Source organism: Stigmatopora argus, chromosome 9 (assembly GCF_051989625.1).
Source record: "Stigmatopora argus isolate UIUO_Sarg chromosome 9, RoL_Sarg_1.0, whole genome shotgun sequence".
In the NCBI taxonomy this organism is placed as follows: Eukaryota; Metazoa; Chordata; class Actinopteri; order Syngnathiformes; family Syngnathidae; genus Stigmatopora; species Stigmatopora argus.
The window spans coordinates 6,048,423-6,068,889 of record NC_135395.1 but is presented as its reverse complement, the minus strand read 5'-3'; the positions used below and the strand labels follow the sequence as shown (position 1 = coordinate 6,068,889).

Below are 20,467 nucleotides of genomic sequence, written 5' to 3'. Positions count from 1 at the left end.
AGAAAGCGGAGACACTGGATATTATAAATCAGGTTCCATTCGAAATGGGAGAGGAAAGGAACGAAATGGGAAGCGAGGAAAAAATTTGAGCGTTATAGTAAAACATTTCTTAATATAATTATTATTTTTCCACACAGGTTAACCTTTTAAAAAGACACTCATTTAAACAGGATTTGCAGCATTCAATTTAAATCATCGGCTGCCATTAACTCGGCTAGAGGTCCAATCTAATTTGACTGTAAGGGGCGCACGAATAAAAGAAAAATGTAATTATATTTATTTTTTGGAATTGCATTAAACAAAGATTCTTCCCACTGAGATGGCATGAGGGTGTTCTCTTATCCTTTGAATAAATTAGACATCTATTATTTTAAATAGCAGGTACTGAGTTAAACAATATGATTTTTTTTAGTGAGGGCCATAGTGTCTTTCTGTTTCATTTTAACATTTTACCAATTAATAAATATATTTCATCCATTCATTTTCTAATTCGCTTATCCTTACATGAGTCGAAGGGGTGGTTGAGCCTATTCTAGCTAAAAACGGGCAGGAGGCAGGGTATATAGCTGGTTTCCAGCCATAATTGTTTTTATTCATTTAAAACATTGTTTACATAGGGATTTTTTTACAAAGTCCTGGTTTGGACCGAGTTCTGTTCTTACACTGGCGATGCAACCCAAATTTCCACTTACTAAGTCAAATTTCACAGTCAAAGTTTACATTAATGCATACCTGTCAACCTCTGCCGATAGCTGCCCTTATAAATGATTATTGATTCCCCTTACAAACCCCAAAAAAACCTTACAAACACCGTACGAGTCGTACGGTGTTTGTAAGGTTTTTTTGGGGTTTGTAAGGGGAATCAATAATCATTTATAAGGGCAGTTATCGGCAGAGGTTGACAGGTATGTTAATGGATGGATTCGAGCACCAGGCGGGGACACCCTGAATTGGGGACCAGCCAATTGCAGGACACAAGGAGACGGACAACCATTCAAGCTCACGCGAAAGCCTGGGAAGAACATGCAAACTCCACACAGGAAGGTACAGACGTGGGATGAAACCCTCCCCTCGATCTCAGAACTGCGAGGCTGAGGCGCTAACCACTCATCATCCACCCATTAAAAAATAATAATTTAAATACATTGAGCGGCCAGGTAGTTAGTGCGTCGGCCTCACAGTTCTGGGTTCGATCCCAGGTCAGTCCTCACTGTGTTTGCATGTTGTCCTTGGGTTTGCGTGGGTTTTCTCCGGGTACTCTAGTTTCCTCCCTACATCCCAAAGACCGCGGTCTAGGGTGCCCAGGTGCCAAGTGCATATATGGACACCCTTGTGCTTGAACATGGTGTTCATTATTGACAATCCACGGCAAGCGCAGAAGTCCAACAATAAAATACAGCACGCCCCTTCAGGTCTCACTGTCATTTCTCAAGTGAGCATTGAAGTTCCCCAGCAGAACGAGGGAGTCCTAAGAAGGGGCACTCACTAGCACACCTTCCAAGGACTACAAAATGCCTGGGTATTCTGAGCTGCTATTTTGACCGTAGGCACAAACAACAGTCAAGTCTCGTCTCCCCACTCAAAGGCGGAGGGATACTACCCTAGCGTGGTGAACCCCAATGTACAGCCACCGATCCAGGCGGCAATGAGTATGCCCACATATGCTTGTTGCCTCTCACCGTGGGCGATTCCAAAGTGGAAAAGTATCCAACCTTCCCTAAGAGGCGTGGTACCAGAGCCCGAACAGTGCGTAGAGGTTAGCCCAACTACATCGAGCCGGAACTTCTCAACCTCCTGCACTAGCTCAGGCTCCTTCTCAACCAGAGAGGTGACATTCCACGTCCCAAGAGTTTCTGCGGCCGGGGATTGGACTGCTAAGCACCCTTCCTTTGGTTGCCACCCAACTGTTTGGGCACCCGACCTCTTTGGCCCCTCCCACAGGTGGTGAGTCCATGGGAAGTAAATATTCTCTACATATAAATTTTCATTCGAATCTTTGCATAAAACCGTTGACATACATGATTTACTTTTGAATGCCACTCAAAATGAAGTAGCAGGCCAGGCCTGGCCCCCAGGCCTCCAGGCCTCCACTGTGACACCTGTGATGTACAAGAACTGTAAACCAGTCTTTAAACTTTCTACATTAAAAACTTTTCTCTGTCTTACCTTTATCCTTATTCAAGAGAATTTTCTTCTTTTTGCTCTCCCTCACAAATCTATCCATAAAATCCAACTGGTCCATAATTCAGCTGGTAGAACTCGTTTCTTCCATCACCCCTATTTTACAACACCTCAACTGAAAACTGGTTACTACTTTAAAAATAAAGTATTTTTCAAAATCTTCCTGTCACTTGCAGGACTAGCCATAATATCACAAAGTGAAATAGAGAATGGATGGACTATAATTCGTCCTGGGAATTGTATTTTGTGGCCGATACCTGCAAACATGGTAAATGCCAGTTACTTTGAGGTAATTTTTTCAGCTGTTTTGTCAAAGCTTATTGCGGGAGTGTTTATAAAATCACACTTAAAGACAACATTATGATGAACATAATTTCTGAGGTGAGAATCATTTAGAGATATCCAACGGTTTTTGATCCAATAGATACATTTTCACTAGGGTATGTCTTATCTTATTTTGAAATGTTGAAGTGCCATTAACTCATTGCCTACCATTAACGACAATAGACAACCAATTCTGTGTATACTCATCTTTAAATGCTATCGACAGTGCAACAGATCCAATCCACTTTGACTGGGAGCGAATGATGATCACTGCCAGGCTCTTTCAGTCCAAATGGATTGGGAATCTCGTGCTGTAAATGGCATCAAATGAGGTAAATTTTTCTGATGATCTGAAGTCTAAACTGTATCTGCCACATCTTGCTTCCACTTCACACAGAAAAAAAATCCACCTGCTTTGGCATCTATAGCATTTTGCAATGTTTGTGAGAAAAAAAGGGGAATGTTTGTCAGCCCTTCTCTAATTTCCGCCCACAATTGAAGTAAATTAACCTGTCAAATAACTGCTTGAAATCGGAAAATGTCATAAGTCACTGGTGTTTCAAAAGATTACTTATATGAACAAAATTAATGTTATAAAGATTTAAAAAAACTAATTTATGTTTCTTCACATTGTCGGGAAAGGACATTTTGTGAAATGTCTGCCCACAATTCAGTTTAACCTGTGATGTACTTTGTGATTTTACCAAAAACGCTTCACAATAAAAATTTAATAGAGTGCTAATCTTGGCATTTATGTGAATTCAAAAGCAAAGATGTCCTTGCAACATGCGATATCTTTTAATATTATCAAGCTGTAAAAATGTCCTGCTGACCGCTGGACAATAAAAATATTCCAATCATATGATAACACAAGTTCCGAACTTCCTCCATCTTCAAAACTCCAAATAACGACAATGCTACCCTTGATACAGCTCGACAAAAACATGAAACAGATTTTTTTTCGACAACTGGAACCAATTTACCATCCAGAACGGAGATATAAAAAGCAGAGCAATCACACGCATCACACACATCATAGCAGTTGACCCTGGGAACACCCTCAATCCATTTTCACACTAAGGAAACAGATAGCAAGCTTAAAAAGTGGAAAAAGGCGCTCGGCAGGACTTGTCCCCGCTGCTGCACTTCCATTAAGCCGTGACCCCCACTGAATACATCTCTCGTATTTAAGTGTAAATCTATAACACTGGGGTTATGAAACCCCCTTTAGGATTCGACACATTGTTGGGAAAGGTATTATGCTGCGTTCAGGATGGCTGCATTTTTTGTTTGTTTGTTACGAGATGGGTTCCTGAACAAAGTCAACGTAAAAGCGTGTGGTAGGGTAGTCAACAAAGTCCAAAGAAAGAAAGCAAAAAATACGACAATGAGAATAGTCAAAATATCAGGGGATTAAAGTCACAATATTACAAGAATGATTTCATACACAGTAGAGAGAGAAAGTATAATATTATGAGATTAAATTAAAAACTGTAATATTACAGGATTAAAATCATAATTGACTTGATTAAAGTTGTTTTGTTGCTTTTTGTAAGGTTCCGTGAACCTGAAGTTCAGTATCAACAGTAATAAGGAGAATACAAGTCATAAAATGGCAAGAATAAAGTCGTTATTGGATTATTCCATTGGAAGTTCATTGATTTTATACGTTATATGTGTGTGTACCTTTGTTTGAAATTGGTAAATATATATATGTATATATATATATATATATATATATATATATATATATATATATATATTTACGACTTTTATTTGTTAATATTCCGTATTAATATTACCATGTAATATTAATAGATTTAAGTAATATTAACAAAAAAAACTATTTGGCGCGTAGTATTAGTAGATTGAAATAATATGAGGAGAAATTAGTGGTAAAATTATTTAAAAAATTGTTATGTGAACTGGAACTTTTTCAGATTTAAATTTCACCAGTGTGAACACATAACAGAATTTGGTGACAGGCGTAGGGCACGTGACGCGACTGGTCTGAATGCAGGTTTAGGATGGGGCATTACCTGGTGGAACTCCCTTTGGTGTTGCACGGCGCCCACATCGCCGCCGATGGGCATCTGCTCCGAGAGCTCTTCGTCCTTCGCCGTCAGCCATTCAATGATCTCCTGGAGAGAGATCTGAAGCTTTCCGCTGTTATCGGAGATGGCTTCGATACGCACCCTGAAAACCGACACACACAAAGCAACATAAATTGTTAGGGATTGGTTCTGTCATATTTTGTAGTTTTTTCTCCCTGTGTGTCCTTGTGATCGGCCATTGAGTTCACCTATCGTTTCCCCGCCCCTGGTGTATCTCCTGCTTGCTGCCTCTCTGTGACCCAGGTGTTTCTGATTGTCTCGTCAATCCCAGGTGTGTCTATTTAAAACCCGTGTATTTGTCAGCCGTTGACGGCTCGTCTCTTGTTCATGTATGTTTCCCAGTTCACGTCCAATATATAAAATTTTGATCTGTCATCCGAAATATTTAAATGTTCCACTTGCACATCCGGTTTGTTCTATTTTGAATATTGACTGATGCCCCAAAACGAAGAATTACAAAGATTAAACTGATTTCTGTCCAAATTCACAGACATACGCTTGGCGTTTCATTTGTGTCATTGTGAACAGAAATAACAATGAAAGTGCTTCCTCTCATTTCCTATAAATGTGTTGCAAATAAAAAGATTTAAATTACAACCACAGAAAATTTCGCTTTAGGATACAACAAAAGAATTTGTGTTCCGATTGGCTCCAGCATAATATGAAAACGATAGAATCAAGCTAACCATATTGTAGTGAGGATCATTCATTCATTAATAAGTCATTCATTATCTGAGCTGACACATTGTTATTGTTGCCAGCGAAACACAAAACAGATAACAGCACTTTTTTAATGATTATCTTTAATTACACTCTAGTAAAGCAGTATAGAAAATGGATGGATATTTAATTACCAACGACCAGCATGTTGTGCCACTGAGGAAAGTGTCACCGCAGCTGGCTTTAAAGGGACATTAAACAAACCTGGCTTTCAAACACAAGCCAGATTACAGCACTCTGGCATCATCATTATTATTATTATGGCGTTTCACATACCATAACGCGCAAGGAGTGAGTCAGAAAATCACGGGTGAAATCATTAGCATTGGGAAAATATCTCAATATCGTCCCAGATGTCCGACACATACGGTGGCACGAAATGTGTCATCAGACCCCGGAAAGGAGTCCAGAAAGCCATCACCGCTCCCCCATACACATGCACCATTAGCACTCATACATCATCAGGTTCACTTCGGTTCACATTAGCGAGTGAAAAAATTGAAGTGTAAGGCAATTTTCTGTAAACTGAATTTGGCACAGACGAGCAAACAGAAGAGCTGTGGAACTACATCAGAGATGCCAGCTGGAGGGAGGGAGCTACATGCAAGGAGAGTGGCGAAGTGTGAAACGATTAGAATTAATTGATTAGGTAATAATTAAGTATGCAGCGAGCAAGATAACAAGTTTGAGTGACAGTGGCGGGGAGATACTGTATTTATTTAATAATACACACTTGGCTAATGAGGTTAGAGTTGAACTATACTGTATAATGAAATGTTGTCAGTAAACATCACAACACCTTTCAGTTGAATAATGTAAAGGCTTTCCACAGATTAACGGTTTCACTGACAAAAAGTCATGCACATCCAATTTTTGTGAAATGGGAGGGTTTGGCAGCAAATGATCATGCCTGTGTGTCATTGTAAACAATCTATTTTAACTCTGGTGTCAGCGAATGATAAAGAGATTAGAGTATATTTACTGGTTTCACAGCCAAAAAAAACAATAATTTATATATAATTTAGTAATAAATACAGTCGTACCTCTACTTACGAATGCCTCTATGTACGATTTTCAGGTTACGAAACCCTTTGATATGCAAATGAGCGTCCCAACATACGAAAGCAAGATCAAAGTTACGAAATCCCCAAAAGGTAAATGCGTTTCCTGTATCTGTTATTTTATTTTGAAATTGTCCCCGTAACATTGCGGCCTGCTTTATTTCCACTCTCACAACAACTCTCTTTTGACCACTGTTTAAAATTATTGGTGCAAACGAAATGAATAAACGGGCCCTGTTATCAATTAAAGAAAAACAGAAGATAAGTAAGTGGCATGCAGTTGACCGATATTGCAAGGCAAAGCCACCTACTGGCATCGCTTCACGATTGAAGCAGAAGGAAGCATTAAAATCGACGACACCTTTGACATCTGTACTGATCGACGAGATGGAGAGATTGTTAGTCATTTGGACTTCTATTTAATGCTAAGTTGTTTTGAATTGATAATTTGACGTTTTTTAGGGGGTGCTCTACTTGCAGTAATGAAAAAAGTTCTGGAACCAATTAATTTTGTACGTAGAGGTACGATGGTGCGGCCCGGCAGTTTAAGTGGTTCGCACGTCAGCCTCACCTACATGGGTTTTCTCCGGGTACTCCGGTTTCCTCCCACATTCCAAAAACATGCATGGTGGGCTGATTGGACACTAAATTGCCCCTAGGTATGACTGTGAGCGTGAATTGTTGTCTGTCTCCTCGTGCCCTGCGGTTGGCTGGCCACCGATTCAGTGTGCCCCCTGCCTCTGGCTCCAGCACCCACCACGGCCCTAGTGTGGATAAAGCGATTAAGAAATTGAATGAAAAAAAAGCGACGACTGTACATTAAAAACAATAATATATCCTTTTTCCCAATTTGTATTTTATTGGACTGAATTGCATTGTTGTTTTTTGTAAAACTCTACATTTAGATATTGTTAACAATTGAAGAAACCAGTGGCGGTCCGTGAATTTCCTAGTGACGCCTTCAGCTGTCGGAATCAATCCAACCCTCAAAAACTACTTTATGGCTATAAAACCTCAACGGCAGCTACAGCTGCGGCACATAAAAAATCATCTTTATAACGTATTTTTGAGTCTGTGTCCGTTTTTGCTACTGCAACCAATCATCATCCATTTGAACTACCAGTTCAATTAATTGTACGTCCGGTAGTGAAAAACTAATTTATATTCACAGCAAGAGTGAGAAAGGCCTAATGGTTGGAAATCTATTAACTTCATTGGCACAAAAAGTAAACATTATACCCAAAAACATAGCGGGCCTCCCTTTTCTGGGGGATCCACTGGTTATATTAGATCAACTGCTTCGTGGCACGATGTGTTTTATATTTGATTCGTTGCTCAAGTGCTAAAATACTCAGTCAACGTTCCAAATAATAATTTGCAGCACTCCTAATGCACATGACAAAATATAGGTGTTCAACTTGCGCCTGTGAATCTGAATCTTACACAAGAAGAATGTGTTTGAGTCAGGTCATCCATCAGTAGTCAACACAGGCATGAAAATGCTTTAACCCTCACAAGCTAATGGAAAAACACACACTTGCACACACCTTTAATGGCATATTTGTCCATCACTGTGCTTTCATTCTACCTTTGCAGTGAGTGAGACAAATAAAGCACTCAGTCTGGGCTGTAAGGCAATACACATCACAGGCGGGCTCCTGGACTGAATTTGTTAGTCACTAGTCAGGGAAGTGAATGACCAAATTTGTGCCCCCATGATATAATGTCAATTCAATTTGACTTTATGACAAAGTCAAGATTTGATTCAAATGTCTTGGGATATTCTGTACACTATTAACATAATCACATACTGTTACGTCTTCGGCAAGACGTCATGGCGAGGTAATGTGGAATTAGGACCCAATCGCAGGGAAGAAGGCAAGGACGAGGGAGCTGGTGCTCATACCAAAACTTGAATAACTTAGGCGGGATATTAGAAAATAACTAAGACTTAGAAATCAAATCACAAAACCAAACCTGACAAGGGGAGATACGGGAAAGCGAGGAACGAGGCACATAGAACATGGATCGAGGTAATGAGGAAATGTGGCGAGGACAAACGAAAGCAGACGATCCGACAAATGACATAACAATCAGTGGTGTTTAAATAGACTGACATGGGTTGACGAGACAATGAGGAACTCCTGGGAAACACACGAGAGAGCAGGCAGGGAATACACCAGGGGCGGAGAAACGACAGCTGAACACAATGGGCAATCACTCAGACAGGACACCAGGGGGAGAAAAAAAAGCATAAAACCAAGCAATATACAGTGTAAAAAAGGCAATGTTGATGTTTTTGAACATTTAAATAAAAACCATTTTCATTTCAGCAATGCCATACTACAACCACCCGGGACCCAAATAAAAGGGCAACTGTCTGACACGTTGAATAAAATAGACTGCCCAATTCAAGGAAGTTTCTACCAATGACTAGGTCTCAAGTCATTCGTTTACATCATTAGACTGCCCCGCCATGCTACCGCTAAGCTTCATAGCCATTCATTAATTATTTCAATCTTAAAATTGAGACTGACAACACCTAACACAAATTTCATTAGTTCACATTGACGAGTCTGCAATTAAGGATTTATTAGCAATTAAACATGTTGTCTTGCCATTACAGTGGTAATAGGTAGAACCAATATTAAAAAATATTTTAAAAGTAACTAGTAAATGACATAATTTTGGGGGGTTTAAGTGAGTCCTGCTAGTAACTCCTCAAATAACCCACGCAGGCCCGACTCCACACATATGGACCGGCCTGGACTTGAACCCAGGACCCCAGAGCTGTGAGGCCGACGCGCTAACCACTCACTCCATCGGGCTGCCTCTCTGATTCTTGGAAGTGTCAAAACAACACTAGCTGCCATTAATGGCAATAGACATCCATTTCTTTTGGAATGGGAAGGTTCACAGCAATCATTTTCTCCAGCTGCCTCCCATTTCGAAAGTATTAAATGTCTGTCATATTGAAACCTTGCTTTAAGAGGTTCTTAGCCCACGCTGCTGATTGGATTATCTTGCATGTTAATGTCGTTTGCAAGTGAATATTCAAATGTAGTGTTTGTTAAAGGGAAAAAAAACGCACACATCAAAAAGCCACTTGCATTCAATGACTGTTGACACAGCAGCATTAGCGATAGCAGACCATTCATTGTAGTGCTGATTAAAAAATAAAATTAAAAATCGCACTGATGTTTTCTCTTCAGAACCCAGCTGCCGCAACATGATTCGCCCCTTCAAGTAGATACATGTCCCCTGGAGCTAACAAGGATTGGAAAGACGCCGAAATGATGGGAAATAAAATCAGCAGATGGCCGGAGAGCCGCTATAAATGAGCGACAATGCTCTGTTTGTGTGTTGAATGATAATCACATTGGAACCCTAGCAATAACCTATTCAGGTTATTTACTCTGTCGCTTTGTTACAGACAAGAACAATCAGGAATGGCATTCAGGAAGGTGCAGATCTCCACCGAGACGCAATATGCAGAATGAGCATTGTTTATTTTTGTAGAAAGCGTGTCTCTGAATTTTGTATTCTGGGAGGAGACATGGCCAGAGTCTGAGATTATTAAGAAAAATGGATGCCACTGACAGCACGAGACGTCTAAACAATTTGACGTCTACTAGTGACAAACTAATTTATATTCACAGCTCCATGTTTTCTTTGGGTTTTGGTGGTTGAGTGTGTTTCCTTGTGTGTCCTGCCCACGTCATTGGAAATGAGTTTCGCCTACTGTGTCCTTTCTGGCTCTCCTTCCCTTGAGTGACTCAGATGTTTGTTATTGTTATCAACCTGTCTGTGTATTTAAACCCCGTGTTTGTGTGCGTCGGCAAGTGAGTAGTTTTCTGTCTTTGGTTATATTGCCTTTTGGTCTGTGTGCTTCCCGCTCAGTTTGGTACTTTGTTGATTTTTTCCTGGTTTTGTGTTCGTAAGGGTTTTTCTGTTGTTGTTTGTTAAATAAAACTTTTAGTTTGTGCACCAGCACTTCCCTTTTGTTGTCTGATTCCTGCGCCTAAGGTCCCAATCCACAGCAGATTCAATGATGTATGAAATGTTACATGTAATGAAAATAGCCGCATGATTGGACATCTAGCATCGTCAATTGACTACATGAAGTACGTTTAAAAAACGTCAATATTGTTAGCTACTTTTCTATTCTTTTCCGCTACTTGAAGTCATACCAGCGAGAAAGAAAGGAACAAACGGCACCACTACGACACTGAGCACTATCCAGTGCTACTTTCACTAAGCACATGGCAACAGTAACAACATCTTAGACAGTAATCACAAGGGAAGGTGTGATGGGATCAGTCCAATATTGCTATAATATTGTCAGAATGAATGATCCCAGACCTTTTCATTTCCAGGATTAGAAGCGTGCAAAGGATCCAGCAGAGATAAGCCAGCCTTGGTGCATCAGTTGCAAGCTGCGGGGGAGAATTCTTATCATTTCTTGCTGTACATGTCAAAGATGTTATGACTTGGCAGACCCTTGGATGTAGTTTGACACAGCACCCTTGCAGCCGCACCCCCATGTATCCTGACAGTTACAGTCTAAAAGTAAATAGCGTTGTCAAATAGAAAACTACCCAATCGGTCGGGGAGATTACAGTGAGCACTTGATGGCGGTTGCCATCATTAATTAATACTTATGTGAATGAAGCAAGGGTTCAGGCTGCATTAGAAAAGTTCGCTGCTGTGTTGCCTTGGGGCCAAAGGAGGCTTTGAACACAGTATTTTGCATTCTGCTCTTTTTTTCTTCCTTCCTCTCCATGCTGTATTTCGTTTTTAACACAATAGTTGGTGGAAAAATGGCAAAAAGTGCACAGGAGTTAGACAGGCTAGCCTGTGTTAACAAGGCAGCACATTATTAGTTGCAAGGTCATTGAAATGGGACTGACAGAGAAGAACCTTGAGAGGAGGCATCACCAAGACATTTGTTCAGATTTAGAAAAACGTTTTTCCTTTAACTTGATGCTAATAAACAATGGACACCATTCATGCACTAACATACCTCAGCCAATTGCTCCATTTATTAATGATTGCAATTCCCCTATTAAGTGATAAAAAACCTTCTCACGCTAACTCCTTGTTCATCTTCCTTGATCTCGGACCTCTTGTTTTGCCCTAGGATCACAACCACACACTTTGTACCTTCACTTTGGATCCCCCTACAGACCTCTCGGCTATCGAGCCCCACGCTATGTACACTGACTTGTCTATGCTGCTCCCCTTGTACCTTCACCCGGCCCTAATAAACTAGCAATAAATAGAAAACGCCACGTCAAGCTTGTGTGTGTGCCTGCTTCGTGGCCCTCCACCCATGACCATAACACTCACTAATAGGGTTTTCTTGTAACAATGTGTGATTTTTGCAGCAGGTTTCATCCAGTCAGACCGAGTTTTCTGTGTCACTATGTGTCACATGCCTGTCGTTGGTCCACTGATGTAATGCACTCAAACCTAGTGAAATGCTTCCCACATTCAAGTGGGTTCTGTAAGCACACTTTCAAAAAGCAATATTGTCTTGATGCAACAATGAAATATTAGAATTGTATTGCTTGCTGAATGGATATATTAGCCACGTCCCTATTCAATTTCGAAATTATTACACAAACTTTGCGGTAACATACTTGTCAACTTATACGATTTTCCCGTATTGTATACATTTTTGGATCATTTCAAATTGTGTACGCCGTATAACAAGTTCTGAACGAGAAAAACATTTTTAAAAAGTAATTTTGTGTAAAACAGATCTCGCTTTCCCCATTTCGGCTCTAATCCGAACCATGCCAGCCCTCGTTACCTCAGCAGAGCCAGGAACATCATCGGGGACCCATACCACCCTGGTCACAATCTGTTCCAACTGCTGCCCTCTGGCAGAAGCTATAGGTCCCACAAAGTACGGACAAATAGGCTTAAGGACAGTTATTCCCCCACATCCATCAGGACTCTAAACTTGCGGTAACACAACACACAATCCCTTCTGTGTAATAACTTCGGGGTGAGGTAATATGGAAACACGTTTGGGCGTTGATCTGCCTCCTACTGGCTGACTGAAGGTAAGTGAAAGACAGTGGGAGGTAAGTGATCCGCTCGGGGGGTGATGCGATGTATCCATAACGGCAGAATGCCAAATTACGAGTCCGAAATTATCACTTATTTGGGTCTTTTGCCGAGAAAACGCACCTTATGGAGAAGCACTACCAATTTCGTCATACGCAGTTTCTGGGTGTGATGACAATTAGGCTTTTGTTGTTGATGATGACGACAGGGCCTATGTTCGATTATTATGTCGGTCAATCACTGGCCTGTCATTTTATTACATGAATGTGTTGGATTTTTTTTATTCACATATTTTCCAATATTATCCTCACAAAGATAAAGGTCACGGGGTGCTGGAGCCTATTCCAGATGACTTTAGGAAAAAGTCAGACTACACCCGAGACTGGTCGCCGGTCAGTCGTAGGGCACAAAGACAAAGATAACCATTTGAACTTGCAATCATAGAGTGGGAATCTATTCCTCGTTTATTGCACAGAAACAATGTAAACCTAAAAAAAATACCTAGTTTAATTTCCATCAATAGTGGAAAACGGGGGAAACAAGGTAGTAATTAAATGATGAGTATGTTGCCATCTATTTCCAAATTATTGGTATTGGAAGAGTTAAACAATGCTTCATTATTCATTAATCACTACAGGTTCTGATGTATCTGACTTTGCGGCTGGGCGTAGTAAAAAGCACTTCACTCATATTAAAAATTACCCAGTATGTAAACGTTTACTATTAGAAAATTAGAAAAAAAATTTTTTTCAAAAGAATAAAGACCTTTTTGTGATTAAATGATTTTTTAAAGAATAAAGCCATACATTCCGATAATCAAGTAAATTTCCTTTAAAAATGTATAAACAACAAACAATGATAAAAAGCAAATGCTAAAATTAAACCTCACAGACCCCCAAGTTTGAGTAGCAGTTTGAACACATGGTGTAAAATATTCGCTTTACTATTACTATAAGTGTCAGCTGGCTGCAGATCATTCAATGCAGCAGCGCTGACTGGCCTTTTTCATGGTTGACTTGAGCATATATAAAAACAGCAACACCACACTGATATGCCGACGCCGCATCTGTGCTTGTCCATTTTAAATAAAACGTGGCCCGATCATTACACGGGTGTCCAAACTTTTTCTTCGAGAGCCACTTTCCAAAAAAACATTTCCAAAAAAACAGGGGCCAATTTGAAATCCTTCCACTTTTATTTGTTTAAATAGACGATCGAAAGCAGGAAAAAAAGATTAGGTTTTAAAATATATTCTAATTGTTTGCTCATCGGTAGGCAGCCTGGTGGCACGAGTGGTTAGTGCATCGACCTCACAGCTCTGGGGTCCTGGGTTCAAATCCAGGGTCGGTCCACCTGTGTGGAGTTTGCATGTTCTCCCCGGGCCTACGTGGGTTTACTCCGGGTACTCCGGTTTCCTCCCACATTCCAAAAACATGCATGGTAGGCTGATTGGACACTCTAAACTGCCCCCAGGTATGGGTGCAATTGGCTGGCCACCGATTCAGGGTGTCCCCGCCTCTGCCCCGGAGACAGCTGGGATTGGCTATAGCACCCCCCGCAACCCTAATGAGGATAAAGCGGTTCAGAAAAAGAGATGAGATGAGATGAGATAACTATCGATGGAACCACTTGATGGCGTAGTGGTTGACTCACCTGACTTCATTGCAGGCAGCTTGGGATCAATTCCTGATCAATTCCTGATCAGTGGTCCTATGATTGTGAGTGGAACTGGACTACAAGTAACAAAATAATCCAAAGGTTGACACCACTGAAAAAAATCTAGTTTTTTACTATTATTTGTTTCAACATGTTGTCAGGGTTTGACCGCTGAGTTAATTTAAATGACCATCTCTATCTAGTGTTAAAGAGAAGTGCAAAGTTGGCTGAATTTAAGCTTCTTGTGTGGGCGATATTCAATGCCCACAGGCCAATGAAAAATGGGCAGCTAGCTGGAGTTGGCCCGCAGAACGTAGTTTGGCTTAGACAATCAACACCGTTGTTTGCCATCATCGCCGGCAAAAAACCATTTTCGATATTTTGACATAGAATATGAAACCCGATTATGTCTGCGAGGATGGAGGCTGTTCTGGGAAATAGTATTTTGTCGAGAGTCAGGAGTGTAACTGATGTCTGGCCTCGAGCATCTTTTTCCCTTTAAGGTGCGGGAAATCCATTTGCTGAGTGACAACAATACTCACTAAGGGTGTTTTCTCTGTTTTCTGCCTTCACGAGTGAAATAGGGGCGGAGAAGCAACATCAGCCGATAGCCAGAGGGAATTCACAATCAGAAATTTACATCAACTGATGAAGGCTGAAATTGATGGCAAGAGCTTAATGAGAAAATTCAGATATAAAAATAAGCAAATGACATGCAAATATAAATTGGTAATCATAGCCTGGTGTGATTCATATTAATAAATGCCGCACATGCTGTTTGTCATAAGTCAACCTTGCCAACCTAGAACAACTTCATGGCAATCAATTTTAGAGAAAAACGATGCCGATGAAAGAAAACGGGCTGAAAAGAGGATTTCTCTGCAATTACAAGTTTTTTTTTACACGTACAGACTAAATGTTCTCTCGTAATGAGAATGACTCAGTGTTGTAAACTATGTTTTTACCTTATACATACAATTATGAATACGTATATTACACAACATTGTTAATGCAATTCTTTTATTATACCAATTATTGGGCAAGTGATTATTTTTGCAAATTGGAAAGAGTGCATTTTGGGTCATATAGACCACATTTTTTAACTTTTAGCATACAAGCATGACTTACTTATATGATCCAAATTTCAACATACATATGGACTGCAGGTCAAATTTGAATGGTTGGCACGGTGGGGCGAGTGGTTAGCACGTTGGCCTCACAGTTCTGGGGTCCTGGGTTCAAATCCAGGCCAAGTCCACCTGTGTGGAGTTTGCATGTTCTCCTGCGTGGGTTTCCTCAGGGTGCTCCGGTTTCCTCCCACATTCTAATAACATGCCCGGTAGGCTGATCAGACACTCTAAATTGCCCCTAAGTATGGGTGTAAGTGGTGGTTGCCCATCTCCTTGTGCCTTGCAATAGGCTGGCCACCAAGAGACACGGGGGATGTAAACTATGGGCGCCAGGTGAGGGACACGCTGAATCGGTCGTGACCGGACGTTTCGTCAACGGACAGTTTGTCGCCGGACACTTCGTCGCCAGACATTTCGTCGACCGGACATTTCGTCGCCGGCGTTTCGTCAACGGACATTTCGTTGACGGACAATTCGTAAGGTTAGTGGTTAGAATTAGGGTTAGGGGATAGTGGTTAAGGTTAGTGGTTAGGATTAGCGTTAGGGGATAGTGGTTAAGGTTAGGGTTAACCTAACAACCTCGCGAACGATTGTTTTGTTGCATAAATCATTATTATCAACCAGGTAATCTCTCTCAAAATTATAATCATGAGAGAGAGTTTTTACTTCAGATTTTTTAAAGGAACTTTGACATTAAAATATAATGCAATAAATAAAATGAAAATTGTCCGTCGACAAAATGTCCGGTCGACGAACTGTCTGGTGACGAAGTGTCTGGCGACTAACTATCCGGCGACGAACTGTCCGTCGACGAAATGTCCGGGTACCGAATCGGTGGCCAGCCAATCGCAGGGCACAAGGAGATGGACAACGATGCACACTAACACCCATACCTAGGGGCAATTTCGATTGTTCAACCAGCCTATCATGCAGGTTCGCTAACCACACGCTCACCAGACTGACCTGTTTGCAATATCCAAGAGAAAAACTGCTTTACATTTTGGGGTAATGAGGTTCAAGGGCAGAGGTCATAAAAGTAATTTGGCGATTAAATGATAGCGGATTAGCCTATATAAATAAAGGTTATATGATGAGAAGAGAATAATCAAAGGTCACCCGGGGCAGAAATATGGTGATGGCAGTGCGAGTTATAAATTAGTTTAGTTTAATGAATGCCCTATAATAGATTATTTAATTCGCAAAAAACGCATACATATCTACCAAAAAAGAAAGACAAATGTGGATACCAAATTTTTGCAGTCATTGTTCTCTATACAGTATGCCAAGCCTGGCAACTTGTTTTTATTGTTATTTTTTTGCCGCTAACCTTGAACCAGGAGAAACACAAACATCTGAAAGTGGATCTCCTTATCCGGCCGACACAAAACAGGCACTTGTTCAGAGATGACGCTGGAAAAATGGGGCAAAAAAACCCCAAAGGGCTTCTTCTTTTTCTTTTTTCTTTTTTCTTTTTGTACTGAGCCATGACCAGAGGATAAAAGGAAGGAAGGAACCAATAATACCGTATGACTGTATTAGTGAATAAATAAAAGAAGACTGCGTAGATGACCAAAACAGACAATGACGAAAAGTGGGCCTGAAGTGTCGCCTCGTTCCACAGACGGACACGTGGTGTGGGTGGTTGGCTGTCTGCCGCAATCTGAGCCATGCGTGAAGATTCATTCCTCTCATGCGCATGGCCGCCCACGCCCTAACTGAGTGGGCATTCCCTGCGGTGGTCATGTGACACCAAAAGGCACGCATGTCAACGTAGCCATAATTGGAATCCAGTGGAAGATAAGAGATCGAAAAATGATTACTTTGGCATAAGTGTAGCACATGAAAAGATCTAAAGCATGACGTTGCAGTTTAATGACTAGACCTGTTTTGCTCCACAGAATGGGACGAGATTAAAGATGTTACCCCATGTTTTGTTGTGCCATGACGTGTCGTCAAATGCTGTTTTGTGTTAACGCCGATTTTTACCTCAGGAAAAGTTGACTGCGTTCACAACTTTTATGCCGTCATTTTACGACTTCTATTCTCCTAATATTACGTCCAGATTGACTGGTCACCGAGTTTTTCTCCCACATCCCAAAGACATGCATGGCAGGCTGGTTGGACCCTCTAAATCGCCCCTAGGTATGGGTGTGTGGGTGAATGTTTTTCTGTCTGCAATCAATTAATAAATAGTTTGCTGGAATAGGCTCCAGCACCCCCCGCAACCCTTCAGAGGATAAGTATTAGGTCCATACTTTAAGCCTATATATAAAGGTTATTAGTAAATGTGCCTCATTTGAACTTTTAAACCATTATAAGACAAGTTTGAAAAAAATGTGGACAGGTCTCCATGGAAATAATTATTTTCACATTATTAATCATTATATATTCATTCATTCATTTTCTAAACTGCTTATCCTCACAATGGTCACAGGGGTGCTGGAGCTTATCCTAGCTAACTACGGCACCAGGCAGGGGACACCCTGAATTTGTGACCAGCCAATTGCACGGCGCAAGGAGACAGACAACCATTCATGCTCACACTCTTGAGGCAGTTTAGAGTATCGGCTTGCGTGGGTTTTCTTAGTGTACTGCAGTTTCCTCCCACATCTATGCCCTGCGATTGGCTGGCCACCAATTCAGGGTGTCGCCTGCCCCGTGCCCATAGTTAGCTGGGATAGGCTCCAGCACCCCCATAAGGATAAGTGGTTCAGAAAATGAATGAAAATGAGAAAACAGAAATACACTCTTAAATTGCTGCGTGTGTTCATCCCCCAAAATTTAATAGTTGTTTGTTTTATCGTGAATTTCTGTCATGTGGTGCCTGTGAAAATTGATTATTATTATTGTTTTTAATTTCAGGGACATCTTGTGGCAATTCCTCACAATATATATCAATCATCACATTGACAAGCTCAGGTGAAAGGACCCACAAATGTAAATAGCTACAGCTGTTTACATTGTTATCAGATGTTAACACTGTATTAAAAATAAATACAACACTGCAATACACGAAAGAGCTGTCAATTAGTTGCGAGCTGCTTTTGTGTGCATGTGTGTCATTTGATGACTTGGGCCTGTTTACACATAAAAAAACATCAAAAATGCAATCACACGGGCAACCTTTTGTTATCAACTCAGACTCCAATTAGCTGAGAGACACTGTGTCACGCTGATAAGTTCCATGCCACACATAAATATTTCATATCTCCTTGCTTCATTGTTATCTTCAGGTGCCAAATTTCCACCTCTTGCTCCTCTGGTAAAAGGCAACACAAGCAGGTGTTTTCTCATTTCATAATGGAAGATACTTTTGCTGTAGGTTTTTCACTTTTGACATACGAGCACACAAAAAAAATCGATCTACCATTACCATTCAGGAGGGTCGTGGGGGTGCTCAGCAACTCATCTCACTCTCATTTTCTGAACCGCTTTAACCTCATTAGGGTCACGGGGGATGCTGGAGCCAATCCCCCAATCACCTGAATCGGTGGCCAGCCAATCGCAGGGCACGAGGAGACAAAGGAAAACCATGCCCACTCACACCCATATCTAGAGGCAATTTAGAGTGTCCAATCAGCCTACCATGCATGTTTTTGGAATGTGGGAGGAAACCGGAGTACCAGGAGGAAACCCACGCAGGCCCGGACTCCACACAGGAACATCGGAACCCCCCGGGGATTGAACTTTAGTTCTCAGAACTGTGAATCGAATGTGCTAACCACCTTATCACAAAAAGAAGAAACATTTAGTCTTTTATGATTTCATGTTTTTCCAAGAACAGGAATTAAATATGGTGAACTCTACTTTTTACTTAGTGCATTTATTACAGATTAATGGCAACTACATCCATTTCAATGGTGAAAAAAAGAGTTGCGATAAAAATGTTCAGTTATTAACGCTTTGGTTGCTTTTTTTTAACTTGAGAGAATTAAATTTGTGTCTACTTGACGAATCACTGCCTTTGTATTCAATGTTTATCAGTTTGGGAGAAACCAAATATTCAGGAATTTTTCAGTTGTATTTGCAGATTCGAATTTTACGACATGTGTAAAAATCGGTACTCGGACGTTTGGTCGCCGGACGTTTGGTCGCCCGGACGTTTGGTCGCCCGGACGCTTGGTCGCCGGACGTTTGGTCGCCGGACGTTTGGTCGCCGGACGTTTGACAACATGACTGAGAGTTTACTGTTGAAACCAGCTCTCAAAATTATATTCATGAGCGAGAGAGTTTAATATCTAAATATCTACTGTTGAAACCAGCTCTCAAAATTATATTCACCCGGGCGACCAAACGTCCGGCGACCAAACGTCCAGTCACGGTAAAAACCTTGCCTCACAATGTTATACATCTCTTCCTCATTCGCTTATTACTCTGTTCACTTACTTAGCTCTCTCCTACATCCCTCTCTGTGATGATTTAGAAGCATCTGCCTTTCCCCCTGCCTCCCTATCAACTAGCTCTGTATTCATCTCTCCCATCCTCTCTCTATCTCCCACTCCGTGATCTAATTACATGGAAGCTCCAGGGTAAAATGTCTTAACCAATTTCACAACTGTCCTACCCCCACCATCTTCCCTATTCCACATTAGACGCACCAGGGTCAAGTAAGCCATTAAGTGGGAAGTGGGGGGCAACTGTCTGAGCAGGATTCCAGGAGAGAGGTAGGAAGGTCGGAAATGGCGCACCATAGCCTGGACGTTCTCCAGTTAGGCATTAGAGTGAAACGTGAGCAGTGTCTAATAGGTTGGCAAACATGAAGACAATAGAGGCCGCATTAGTTTTCTATCAATGATGAATAAGCAACTCAGCGGCGAGTAACTGTAAAAGACACACACGCATTTAGAAGCGACATACAAATACTGCTGATCATTAGATTCAAGTCCACTGTGGGAACCACCATAGACAGGCATAGGCAATTTTATAGGCAAGATTGTAGAAAGAGTAAGAATTCCGCTCAATATCAGAGATATTTTATCAAATGCGGTGGAAATGTAGTCTGACTATAGTTGGGCAGATAGGGAACAACAGTACCTAAAAAAGAGCTCAGTGTTGATAATGTCTCTCATCTCATCTCATTTTCTCAACCGCTTTATCCTCATTAGGCTCGCAGGGGGTGCTGGAGCTGATCCCAGCTGACTCCGGGCCGGAGGCAGGTGACACCCTGAATTGGTGGCCAGCCAATTGCAGGGCACAAGGAGACGGA

At 41.2% G+C, this 20,467-nt stretch overlaps 1 protein-coding gene across 5 annotated transcripts in view; it reads right to left on the bottom strand.

The window, feature by feature from the left end:
- The window catches only part of drp2 (dystrophin related protein 2), a 189,634-nt gene that overhangs the window by 76,984 nt on the left and 92,183 nt on the right, over nucleotides 1-20,467 (bottom strand). For 3 of the 5 annotated variants that reach the window (XM_077609084.1, XM_077609085.1, XM_077609082.1), the window contains one exon: nucleotides 4,545-4,701. In XM_077609084.1, the coding sequence (XP_077465210.1) occupies nucleotides 4,545-4,701 (157 nt within the window). Of the gene's footprint in view, nucleotides 1-4,544; nucleotides 4,702-8,211; nucleotides 8,467-20,467 lie in introns of those variants that run through there. The other 2 variants (XM_077609086.1, XM_077609087.1) reach the window with 2 other exon arrangements.